The sequence below is a fragment of the Chelonia mydas genome, chromosome 5, assembly GCF_015237465.2.
Source record: "Chelonia mydas isolate rCheMyd1 chromosome 5, rCheMyd1.pri.v2, whole genome shotgun sequence".
In the NCBI taxonomy this organism is placed as follows: Eukaryota; Metazoa; Chordata; order Testudines; family Cheloniidae; genus Chelonia; species Chelonia mydas.
Window position 1 is genome coordinate 6,228,087 of NC_051245.2, and position 12,565 is coordinate 6,240,651.

At 48.1% G+C, this 12,565-nt stretch overlaps 1 protein-coding gene across 16 annotated transcripts in view; it reads right to left on the reverse strand.

The window, feature by feature from the left end:
- Positions 1-12,565, reverse strand: part of CELF4 (CUGBP Elav-like family member 4) — an 870,133-nt gene that overhangs the window by 110,233 nt on the left and 747,335 nt on the right. For 15 of the 16 annotated variants that reach the window (XR_006291039.1, XR_006291038.1, XR_006291040.1 and 12 more), the window contains exon 7: positions 6,829-6,976. Coding sequence is in view for 13 of the 16 variants with exons in the window: in XM_043547126.1 (XP_043403061.1) it covers positions 6,829-6,976 (148 nt within the window). In the remaining 3 variants the exon portion in view is untranslated. The remainder of the gene's footprint in view (positions 1-6,828; positions 6,977-12,565) is intronic. The other variant, XM_037902451.2, reaches the window with a different exon arrangement.

The window sequence follows — 12,565 nt, forward strand, 5'->3', positions numbered from 1 at the left end:
AAGAGCTTGTGTTCTTTTGTGTCAGGGCCACCATGCACCACACTGGATGGATTCAGTGCTTTTCAGACCCTGAGAGCATTTGAATTCCAGGCGTTTGCTGTTTGACGCTTTCTCCGCTCCCACCAACACAAAACAAATCTAGCTAATGCAAATATGATAATCTTGTCAGCAGCAGGTTTAAAGGGTGCAGATATAATTAAGCCACTTTTCTATTTGGTTTTGCAGTAGCTCCATCGACTCGTTGTTTATATATTTACCGTTGTGTAAACACACATTTTGAAATGTATGGGGTAAGATTTCCGAGTCAAGCGTTTCCTTGGCTTTTCGTAAACCAGCTTGGAATGAGATTTGTTTTTCTATAACAAGAGAAGCAAGGGGAGAGATAGGTAAGAAGGCCCTTGACTGAATCAATAACCGCTGACACTGTCCCCAGATGCAGCTGCAAGGAGATGTTAGGGCTTGTGTGAGCCAGTGGATTCTCGTGGGCCCAGGGAGTTTGGCAGACAAATGCTAAAGTGACTTAGCTTTTCGCTAAGCCCCAAAGATCTACCCTTCTGCGGTATCTTGTCTTCTTCCTGCCACCGCACTTCTTCCAAGACAGCACACCCTAGCTTAGCTCTTAAACGGCATGCCCCTTCCTGCTCCAGCCAGGCCTAGCTCCAGGTCACTTGACTCCTCATTAGGTGACTTTGCTCATTGCCTCCATTGGGAGAGGCAGGCCAAAACTGGCACAGGTGCAGCTGAGACCTCACGTCTCTTGAAGAGCCAGTTCACCCTGTGACCAGCTGCTGCTTCGAGGCCGGGTTAGAGCTTTGTCAGCCCATGTCATTCTCAACCATAGCTTGCTCACCAGCAGTCCCAGCTTTACTGCTTTCCTTTGCATTCACACAGTGAGGCTGTCATCGATCGTGGCAGGGCTTCCCAGCCTTTCCAGTGCCAATCAGTCATTCAGAACTGGGCACATCCCAGAATCCTTTGTGCAGTCCTTTCAGGGCTGTGCTGGGTTGCTTGGTGCCTTGACGATGACTCTGGGGAACTGGTACAATGGTTTACAGGGCACTCCTGGTGTCTGAGTTATTGGAAATGGAAGGAAGCTCTCAACCCTTTTGGCCACCACAATTCACAGGCCAAGATTCCCTCTCTTGGGGGGTGCTCTGTGTACTTTGGCCATGGCAGGCAAGACACAGGGAACCAGACAACACTGCATTCATTATCTCACCTCCTTCCACCTGTCCCCATTGCCCACACCCTCAGGAAAACCATGGAGAACATTAAACCGATAATGTGCTTTGGCCTGGATTTCAAACAGCACCTGCAGGTCCCACTGAAGTCAACGGGAGCTGAAGGGCGTCAGTACCTTTGAAAACCTTTTGCCAATAAGAGCTGGAGCTCTCAGGGAACAAGTCAGGCCTCATGCTCCCAAGACTGTGATTGCTGTGGGTACACTAGGCTGGTATGACAGGGTTGGCAGAGTTAATGCCATCCAAGGATGATGCCCCCATGAACCAGAGCATCTAATAAGCTAAGGTGCCTCTGGCTAGCCCTGTTATAACTACAGATGGTCAAAGGTTTACATTTAAAAGTGGCTTTTCAAATTACATGAAAATCTCTGGGCCTTTTTTGGGTTTATCTAGATACTTATCTGGCTGCCATTACCATAGTATCTGAGCACCTCTCAATCGTTAATGTATTTTTTCCTCACAATATCCCTAAGAGGAAGACAGTGCTAGTGTGCCCATTGTACAGATTGGAAACTGAGGCACAGAGAGACTGAGTGACTTGCTCAAGGTCACACAGGAAGCCTGTGGTAGAGCAAGGAATTGGACCCTGGTCTCTCAAGTCCTAGGGTAGTGACCTAACCACTAGACAATCCTTCCTCTCCACCAGAGTATAGGTCATAATTATCAAATTTTTTGTCAAAATGAAAAAAAAAGTTTTGAATCACTTTTATTCAAATCTAAGTGAAAGATGTTTGGGTTTCAGTTTCCTTTCCATCTCCTTCTTTCCAGAGGAAAAAAGGGAAAGAAGGGAGTGGAAACCAAGAAAGAAAGAAAAAAAGAATTTTTTTTGTTATGATTCAAATCAAGTTGAATAAAAATGAAAATTTTAATTTCAGTGAAAAACCCGGAAACCCAGACCAAACAAAACTGGTATCACTTCTCCCCAAACTTTCCAGGGAATGTAGTTACTATTTGTCAACCAGATCTATTCTGGACAACGACAGCCTGCAAGGAGCAAATGGAGGCTACGACAGATATTGATCTCCACCGGAGATGTCTGGAAAGACGAATTCAGACTGGGACAGGTGCAGAGAAGGGCTAATAGGAAAATCAGGGTGATGGAGGGCCTACCTGACATGAGAAGACAAAGACCATGGCTTGTTTAGTGTAGCAAAGAGAAGGGATCTGATTGCCCTCTATAAATACATCCCAAGTAAATACCAGGGAGGGGGAAGAGCTGTTGAAACTAAAGGACAATGTTGGCCCAAGAACAAATGGAGATAAACTAGCCCTTGGTAAATGAAAGCTGGACACTAGAAGAAGGTTTCTAACCATCAGACGGCTGAGGTTCTGGAACTGTCTCCCAATAGGAGCAGTGGAGGCAAACAACCTAACTGGTTTTAAGATGGAGCTTTATGAATGGCATTATGAATGGCAAATGACTTTATGAATGGCATTATGTGATGGGGTTGGCTGGACTTGCTGACTTACGGACACTGCGCCAGGCCCTGCAAACACCTTCTGATTTCAGGATCTGGTCTGTGCACAGCCTGTCCACCCCTCTGCTAGAGACCTCAGTGAAGTACATCCCCCCCCCACCCAGCCAGCTGTGAGACAATGCTGGCAAAGGCAAATGTCGCCAGTCTTTGAAGGAAACGCCTTGAGATGGTGCCAAGATGCTGTGCTGTGCTGCCGATTGCAGAGGATTTTGGTACCAGATGGGAAAAGAAGTTGCTGACCAGTTGTGGGGGCGATATGAACTAGGAGAGATCAGCAACACAAACAAGGAGAGCAGCTCCCTGAGTCCTGCGAGTTGCCCTGGAAGTTTTATTTTGCCATCCTAGCAGGGCAGAGGTCCTTGGAGCTCTCCAGAAGCAGCACCGCAAGAACCAACACATCAACGGTGCGTTACTTCCTTTTATATGGAGCACACGATCCTCAAGTGCTGTAGTGTGTTATTGTTACAGGAAGTGGACAATATATGGGATCTGCTCCTCAGCTGGTGTCAGTTGGCGTCGTCCCATTGGAGTCACTGGAGTCATGCTGATTCACACCAGCTGAGGACTGACTCCTGGTGTGGAATTCTGAGAAGTGGTTGCGCAAGTGGAAGAGATGAAAAGAAAATGAACACATTCACGCGTAAGGCGAATAAGAGAGGAAGAGGCAAACAAAGAGGTATAGGGCAAGTGAGCATAAGAGACGATCCCTGACATGAGATGGAGACTTGACAAGACATGAGATGTCAAAGAAAGATACACAGGGGCAGGAGCTGCAAAGGTAAAGGCTGTCACACCCGCAAGACTCTCCGTGGGATGCGAGGACAAAGGAAAAGCCAGTGCAGGTGGCAGAGTGGTGAGCAGAGGCAAAAGGCCAGATTCAGAAGCGAGTCTAAAAGAGGAGTCCAGAGTTCCTGATAAATGTGGAGTTAGTGCCCAGTGGTGGAGTTAGTGCCCAGTTGTGTGTATGCAAGCATTTTCAAACCAGATTAACTCAATCTGACCCATTTTAAAATCACCGTGTAGACAAGCCCTACCTGACACCTTTTTGCAGCCCCCTCCCTCAAATGCATTTCACACACCTCCTAATTCAGCCCAAACTATGGAAGACAGGTTGGAGCCAGGTTCCTGGGACATTTTAAAAAACGAAGAGGATGACTGTGAAGTCAAATTAAAAAAGATGCACGAATGGGCTTAACAAGTGCACGCCTGGCATTTCTGGGAACATAGTGGGTCCTGTCGAATGGAGTCGGGTGAATAAGAGATTTTTTGGTTCACTGGCAATTCCAACTTATTTTTTTTTAAAATTCCATTTTGGGGGTTGAAACAAACATGAAACTTTTTGACAATTTTCATCAAATGGAAAAGTAAAAAAAAAAAAAAAAAGTCCGGGTCAGGTTGAAACGAAAGGTTTTATTCTGAACCGACTTTATAAATGTTATTTTGATTTCAGGCAATGTGACAAAAGCAAAGGATGGCTAGCTTCACAAACCAGCCAGTGGTGGTGGTGACGCCATCGCCCTTATGAGGTTTAGCCCACTGGGAGGCATTCCTCTGGGATTTGGAAGACCTAGATTAAATTCTCCCCTCTACCTGATGTAGAGAAGGAATTCTAATGTGGGTCTCCCACGTTGTAGGCGCATGCCCTACACTCTGGGCTGTGTGAAAACCTGTAGCTGCATAATCCAGTGTCTCCTGTTAAAGTTGTTCCATGCTGTATAAATAGTCATTGGAGCAGGGACTTGAACTCCAGCCATTCCCTCTCCAGGGAGTCCTGAAGACTAGGCTATAGAGTCATTCTCACCCTTTTCCCTGCGCTCAATGGCTATTTATTGTCATCATGAATGACTATGACTTGCCACTATGGATGACAATGAATAGTCATTGGGCCATGGAAAGGGAGTGAGAATAACCCTCCACTGGCTTCCCATGGACCATCCATATACCTATATCTCACATCTATCAGATGTCTAGATTCTCTGATGATACAGAGTGGGTATAAGTATTATATGGGGTGTGACCAAGAGAAGAGGGTCATGGCTGGGATTCCACTGCCCTGGCAATCCTCAGCTGTTGTACTTGCAGCGGGTGTAACTTAGAACAGCCTCCAGGCTGCTCCACCATATGCTTCAAAAAAGCCTCAGAAGAACGGTGACCGACTTAGCCAGACTTCCTGCTCGGTAGCAGCCCTGTGCAGCAGAGCCCCTGCACACTCCCAACGGGCAGCAGCGGAAAGCCTCCATATACCCCCTTAAAGCCCCTGCCTCAGTTTCCCTTCCCTTCCATGGTGGTCGTGAGACCAGATTGGCTAATATTTGCTCATCACTTTAAACGGGAAAAGTTTGACCAGAGATGAGCCTCACCAACCTTCGCAGGGGAGCAATCTCACACCACAGTGTGTGTGAAATCTAGCTCCAAATTTTACACGTATTCCCCAGTGCCCTCTAAATAAGGCTGCTGCACTCAACACAAAGTGGCTGATGCCCATCATCTCCCCTTCCTGCTCCCGCCCAGCACTGACACGACTCACAGCACTGCGGCTGGTTCCCCTGAGCCAGAGAGCTCTCGTTCTCTTGGCTGGGCAGCCAGCAGTACTTCAGCGTAATGTTGCAGGCCGAAGGGCCTGGGGCAGGAAAGCTCTTTGTTAAAACGTGTGTGAGCTGAAGGCCAGGAGAGCCCTGCGCTCCCACAGCCTAGTGATCCCACAAATAACAGAGATGCCTACGGCAGGAACTGTGCCCCCCGCCCCCGAGCCCCCTACTGAGCATCGTTTGTCCCCAGTTCCTCCATGATAACCCTGTCTTGCGGCTGTAACCTGCACATGTCCTGGTCTGACTTCACCGTAGCAGTTGTTATTTTGTGATACGTCACCTGGCCTCTCTGCCCTTGGCCAGGCCCTCCCTCCTGCTCCAGTCTAGCCCCTGCTCTGAAATGGACAGTAGCGGCTGGTTCTTTGTTCTTCGATCTCCCTTTCTTGCTTTGCCCTATCACACTGTGCTACCGTTAGCACCTCTCCCCCGACATCCTTTACAAACACACATCCAGACTCACAACGCCCCCGGCAAGCCACACGGAGTCTAATCCCCATTCACACTACTGGGGAACTGAAAGATTAAGGCCAAGATTTTCAAGCTCAGCTACAGGTATCTAAGCCCACCTAAGCAAGCGACCTGCCTCCGAGAGGCACTGACCACCCGCAGCGCCTGTTAAAGTCAATGGGGAATGACAAGCGCTCAGCACTGCTCAGGATCTGGCCTGCTGCATTCAGTGCTTTTCTTTGAAAAACAGTGGCCCTCACTATTAAGGCTAGGGTATCAAAAACCCCACAGAGGGGTGTGGGTGAGGTGCTGGGGGCCGAGGTGTCTGCTCTGCTTGAAGCTATCCTGCTGGGTGGAAGATCATGCTTCCTTGCTGGGCTGTCCCCTTTGTTGTCAGGCCTCCCCTGCAAATCAGCGCCACCCTCCGGCATATTTTCCCACTCATCCTTTCTCCTGGAGCATAGGAGAACAGGGGATGTCAGGTACGGGGGGATGTTTTCTCTGCTTTGCCCCAGTCTACCCCACATGCTGGCACAGTTGATGGTTTTGGCTGGGCCAGGCCAAACCCATCCTGCTGTGTTTCCAGCAGTCACAGCTAGCAGGGTTTCTGCTGCAGCTCTTCCCTGACATCTTAAAAGAGAAGCTGCAGCTTCAGGGGAGCCAGAGGATTGCTCCTTGCCTGTGGCACGACAAAGGATGGCGTGGACTTTGCTGGCAGAGAAGGGCCTCAAACCGAAGCCCTCTCTCCCTGGATTGGTTCAGCTCCAGAACCGAACACCCTGGCTCCGGTCTCTCGCTAGACTGTCTCAGACTGGAATGCCACACGGGAGTGTGCGCAAAACTTAGGGCAAGTTCAGAATTGACTGTGACGCCAGATCTGAGCGGGGTGACTCCCTGCAGATGACAGGACAATCGGACCTTTCCATGTAGAATGCCTTTTCTGTGTTTTCCTGCTACCCTCTGGGTGCCCGCTGAGTCATTCCCCCCTCTCTGCTCTGCAGCACAGCTACCTCGGCCTCCCTAGCCCTCTGCGTCCGACTCCTCCTTGCTGCCCTGCGGTTGACTGCTCCTTACCTGAGGTTGGCGTCATGGGAGCAGCAGCCAGACCGTTCATGTTCAGCGCTGCCATCTGCTGCATCTGGGCTGCGGCAAAGGCTGCCATGGGATTCAGGTAGCCTCCTTGTGCCACGGATGCCATGATAGCCGCCTGCTGCTGCATCAGCTGGAACAAAGAGAACAGGGAAAAAATATCACGCGTTCACCAGCAGGGCAACCCCAGACAGGAGACGCTGCAGGCACAGACCGGTCTCTCAGGCTCTTCCACGGTGCTGGCTCGACCAATGTGGCTCTGTGCTAGACTTTGTTTTGTCCAAAGCCAGAAAAAGCCACGGGCAACCGACCAGACAACCCAATTTGCAGGTTTTCAATCAGTATCTGTGGGCTCTGGATCGGAAACACTTTGCTCTGTGCGTGAGATGGGCTGATTTCCATTGGTCTTAAGTCACTGAAGTTCATACAGGTATGTCCTAGGACAGGGGTTCTCAAACTTCATTGCACTGCGACCCCCTTAGGACAACAAAAATTACTGCATGACCCCAGGAGGGGGAACTGAAGTGTGAGCCCACCCGAGCCCCACCGCTCCAGGCCGGGGGACAAAGCTGAAGCCGAAGGGCTTCATTCCCAGGCATGGGGCCTGTAACCTGAGCCCTGCCACCCTGGGCTGAAGCCAAAGCCTGAGCCCAGAAAGTGGGGCTCAGGCTTCAGGTTTGGCCCCAGGAGGTGGGCCTTGGGCTTGGGCTTTGGCCAGGCTAACACCAGCCCTGGCGACCCCTCACGACCCACTTTGTGGTCCTGAGCCACAGTTTGAGCAGCGCGGTTCTAGGAAAAACCACAGGATGAGGAGTCAAGTACTCCAGTCTCCGCTGCACCGCTCATTCACTCTGGGACCAGGGGCTAGTCATTTTAAAGGAAACCTGCAGCGATTAAGTTACAAGTTACATGTGTTGGTCCTGCTTTGAGCGGGGGGGTGGACTAGATGACTTCCTGAGCTCTCTCCCAACCCTAATATTCTATGATTCTATGTCATAGGACATCTCTCTCTCTCTCTAATGGTAAGAATCTACATAGTCATCATTCGAGCTGATCAATAATTTTGTGATGGACAGTTTTCCACTGAAAAATTCAGTCTAATTGAAATTGAAACATATCATGGGAACATGTCAATTTTAGATAAGACAAAGTCAGAATATTTAGTTTTGACACTGTCTAAATATTTCGCTTTGGCTTTATCGTTTTGATCCATTTTGTTTAGACTTCTATGCTACGGCAAATACTTAATTTAATATTCTATGATATGCATTATAGTTAATATTACCTAGGTAACATTATTTAACATTTTTGTGTAATATAGAAGTCTACACAAAATGAAATGCTTCAATGGTCCCAAATCAGTTTTTTTTTTTAATTTTCATTTAGTGGAAAATGTTAGCTTTTCGTTCTGATTCAGAATTATTTTTGTCCCCAAAATGTCAGAATTTCCCCCGGGATGGAAATTCCAGTTCCCAACCAGCTCTAGTCATTGATTCTCACAATGAGCTGGTTCTCCACTTGTGCTTTTCATGAACTCTTATGCAGCAGGAGTGCAAAATGCGTGTCAAATGCTACCATTCAGGCGAGTAAGAAGAGCATTTTGATTGGGCAGCATTTTACTTTCTCTCTTCACAGGTGTAAATGAGCGGGGCAGGGCAAAACCAGCACCTCTTGCATTTAGAAACATCTCTCGCTGCTTCACTCTCTGTAGAGCTGTGGGGGGCACTACTGACTCAATCTGCTATTTTGGTGCCTTCTCCATCAGCACGTGACAGCCTGATGATGTAGTTTAGCACGTCGGCCATGGATCTCAGCATTAGAAGGAAGGACACTTTCAAAGCCATTGCAAGGGAAGGTTTATTGTTGTTTACTGGCAAATTTAACAGTTAAGTCACTGCTAAATTAACCACAAACATAAAAACAATAGCAATCACTTAACAATGTTGAAAGCGTCCTTGCCGGGCATTCAAATGCAGAGGCAGTCTGGTCCAATGGACAAAGAGTGACCGAGGAGCTAGATAGGCTCAGCTCAGCTACTGATGTGCTGTGTGACCTTGGCAAGCCATTTCAATTCTCTGTGCCTTAGTTTCCCCTGCTGTAAAATGGGGATAATAATATTTGCCCTCCTTGGTAAAAGTGCCTGAAATCTATGGATTAAAAGTGCTGTATAAGACTGGAATATTATTATTTCTTGCATCTTAACACACAGCAACTCAGTGCCAAGGTGGAGGCTTCCCTTTTGATTGTTAATTACCCTTCCTTATTATATACTGCATAAGACACTTTCACATTTTAATTAGTGATTTACTCTTCTTTGTAATTACTGATGGAGTGATTAGATGAGCTTTTTATATTACAGCACAATGCCAGTCCCCTTTAAGGAGCAAATTTGTTGTAGGCATCAATTGGATTTATTCTCCAGATCAGACACTGAGCAGGTGATTTTATTAAGTACTCCAATAAAGTGAGGAAGGGAGAGGGAATGCATCCATCTTTAAACAAGGATTGACTCTACCTTTGGGTGTCTACTGACCCATAGCTCATTTCCTGCGTGGGATATTTATTCTTCTGTCTGGCTGAGGACAGAGCTTGCTCCATGGCTGGTTATGTAAGTGATGGCTGAGGTCCAGGATCGACTTAATACTGCTGATCAAATTTGTATTTCTCGGACGTAAGGAGAGCTTCAAGGGCTGGGAGGGAGCTGAGTCTAGACTGACTGCGTTAGACTTTCCTCTTATTCCTCCAAGGTATGTCAGAGATGGAAAAACTTTTGTGACCTGCTTGTACAGTGTTTATGGTGGTTAGTCTGCAGAGTGGCTAACGGCCTACTACTGGTTTCAGTTACTGGAACTAATCCTTCTGCTCAAGTGATACAGCTTTGTGTTTTGGTGCTGAAGGTTTCGGGTTCAGACACTACTCGTGACCTATAATGGGGATATCATAACATTTGCTCGTAACCCTGCTTAAGACACTGGACTGTGACTCTGCAGTCACTCTCTGCACTGGAACTCTGCCACAGAGACCATGGATGAGCTTGGTCAAGTCATTTCATTTCTTTGGGCATCAGTCCCCACCTGTAAAATGGGGATAATAATTCTTCCTTTGTCTTATCTAGACTGTACGACTTTCAGGCCAAGGGCTATCTCTTACTATACACAATGGGGCCCTGATCTTGGCTGGGGTAACTCGCTGATACCATAATACAATTAATAGTCATGCTGTTCCAAAGACAATCCCTATTATGCATGTTGCACGTTAGTTACTAGAGCCCAGCAAATTGTGTGTAGCATTTGACTGCCTGGATGGTGTAACCTCTTGTCCTGCTCATGACACGTCCAGGAGCCGTTTGCAATTGTTTCAAACATAGCGGGTGTTCAAAATGATCTGCCAAATCCCACCTGGTCTGTCAAGAAGTATACAGTGGGAAATGCACACGAAGTGGTGGCCTGATACAACCCCAGGTTGAGGCATGCACAGTTTTGCAACATACTGTCATTACTCCATCTCTGTTACATCTGTCCAGAGTCACAAATGGCATTTTCCTCTCTGTGTTCATGCAGAAACTGAGGCTGCTCCTAACCTGCCGATTACAGGTCAACGCACTGTGGACATCCTAAAGTCCCACTGATTTCAGTGGAATGGCAGCGTAAAATTGACTGTACTGCTGGTAGAGGGAGCAGAGTAGGCTGGGAAGAGCGGAGGTTACGTTTAACTTACACTTAGAGAGGAAGGATGGTCTGGGGGTTAGAGCACTCGTCGAGAACTCAGAAGGCCTGTGTTCAAGTTTCTGCTGTGCAACAGAGTGCCTATGTGACCTTGAGCAAGTCACTTAGGACATGGCTACACTATAGGGGTTGATCTTTGGCTCTGCAGCTGTGCAGACATGGCCAATATTGATGGAAGGGCTTGAGGTAGGTAATCCACCTCTCTGAGAGGCAGTAGTTAGGTCAACAAAAGAATTCTTCTGTCGACCTAGCTGCAGCTACATGGGTAGCCCTAACTACAGCGCTAAGGCTGTGAAGTTTTTCACAACCCCGAGAGTGACATAGCTAGATAGATCTAATTTGTAAGTGCAGACTAGGCCTAAGTCTCTCTGTGCCTTAGTTCCCCACCTGCACTATGGAGATCATAGCACTGCCCTCCCTCAGAGGGGTGGCTGTGAGGAGAAATGCACTGAAGATCATGACATGCTCAGATTAGAACATATGGACAGTGGGAATTTCCCTTCCTTGAGAAATTTTGGAGAAAAAAAAGTTCCATGTCTGAAGAAAAAGTCGAAATGTTGAAAATTCCAGCAAAAACCTGTTTTGAAACAATCCAATTATTTCATTTCAAAAATGTCTAAATGAAATTCTACCTGGGATCCCAAACTCCAAGGCTCCTGGCTCATCGACAGCTCCTGGCTCCACCTTGGAGAGCCTAGTAACTCTGGGGTCTCCAATCCAGGGGCAATCTGCATGGCTGGCTGCCCCAGAGCCACGGATCCTGGAAACTCTGGGGTCCTGGCTCTGAGGCAGTCCAAGGAGCTGGGCAAGCGAGCTGGCAGGAAACTGGCCCACGTTCTGTCAGAACATGGGCTGAAATTGTCCCATTCGTGGGAAACATTTTGAATTCGATGAATCTGCCTTTTCTGTCGGAAAATCTCGGAGCAGCTCTGATCCTATGGCAATGGAAGCTTTCTTAGAAAGTCACAGCACTGTAAGAATAGAACTATACCGCGGGAAAGGGAACTCGGTAACCTTGAAACAAGCAAACGGAATAGACCCGTCTCCCCTCCCCTACGGTGAGTCAAGGGAGATTTATGAAAGGAGGGCAAGTCCTGCAAGGGTCATCAGTCTGTCTTATAAAATCCCTGGAGCGTTGCCTGGGGCATTCAAATAAGTCTTCCCACTCCTTCCCAGCTACCTCCTGAAGACAAATGTCCTATCCAACCTCCTTTCATTTAAAAGAGGCCCAGTGTGTGAGTGAACTTTTTCCTTTCTTGGCCAAAGGAGGCATTTTTTTTTCTATTATTCCTTCCTTGGGACGATCTCTGCCTGAGCAATTAAGGAGCTTTATCCCATCCTTATCTGATAGACAATTCCCTCCTCTCCCAGCCCTGTCATTGTCAGTATTCAAAGCCTGGGCTTATGGTGACTGGTGGATGGTTCCAGGGTGGTGTATGCTCATGGAGAGCATCTGCTGAGCTATCTGCTATCTGATGAGCCCTAGCTCCCAGTCCCTGAGCAGGAGGATCTGCTAAAGGGTCGCTTACACAGAAATGAGCCACTGGGAAGGGTTGGGGGCAATATCTGCCAGGAGGAAAGCAGAGCGATTGGGATGGGGTGGAGGAAGAGAGATGATTGGTTGGACAGTGGAGACCGGCCCACTGATTGAAGAGTCTCTACCCACCCTTTCTTCTGCCACCGCTGATCCTGTGAACCCACTGACGGTTCCTCCAGGGGCCGAGCATGCCTCATCACCCACTGACTTCCGTGGCTGGGGAGAGGGCCCTCGCAGTCAGACACGAAGCACTTGGGCCTGGCCCCTAAATGAGGGCAGGATGTGTCTTCTGGACAGAGTTGAAATGCAGAGTCTCCCAGGAATCTTTGCTTCCACTTTGTTTCACTCAAGCCTGCACCTCTGGAGTTGAAGCGCATACAGGCCCCTCACACCAGTTTGCTTTGGGCATCAAAAATACTGCAGCCAGCAGTGAGCAGACCCAGGAAAGTTCCCCCAGGCT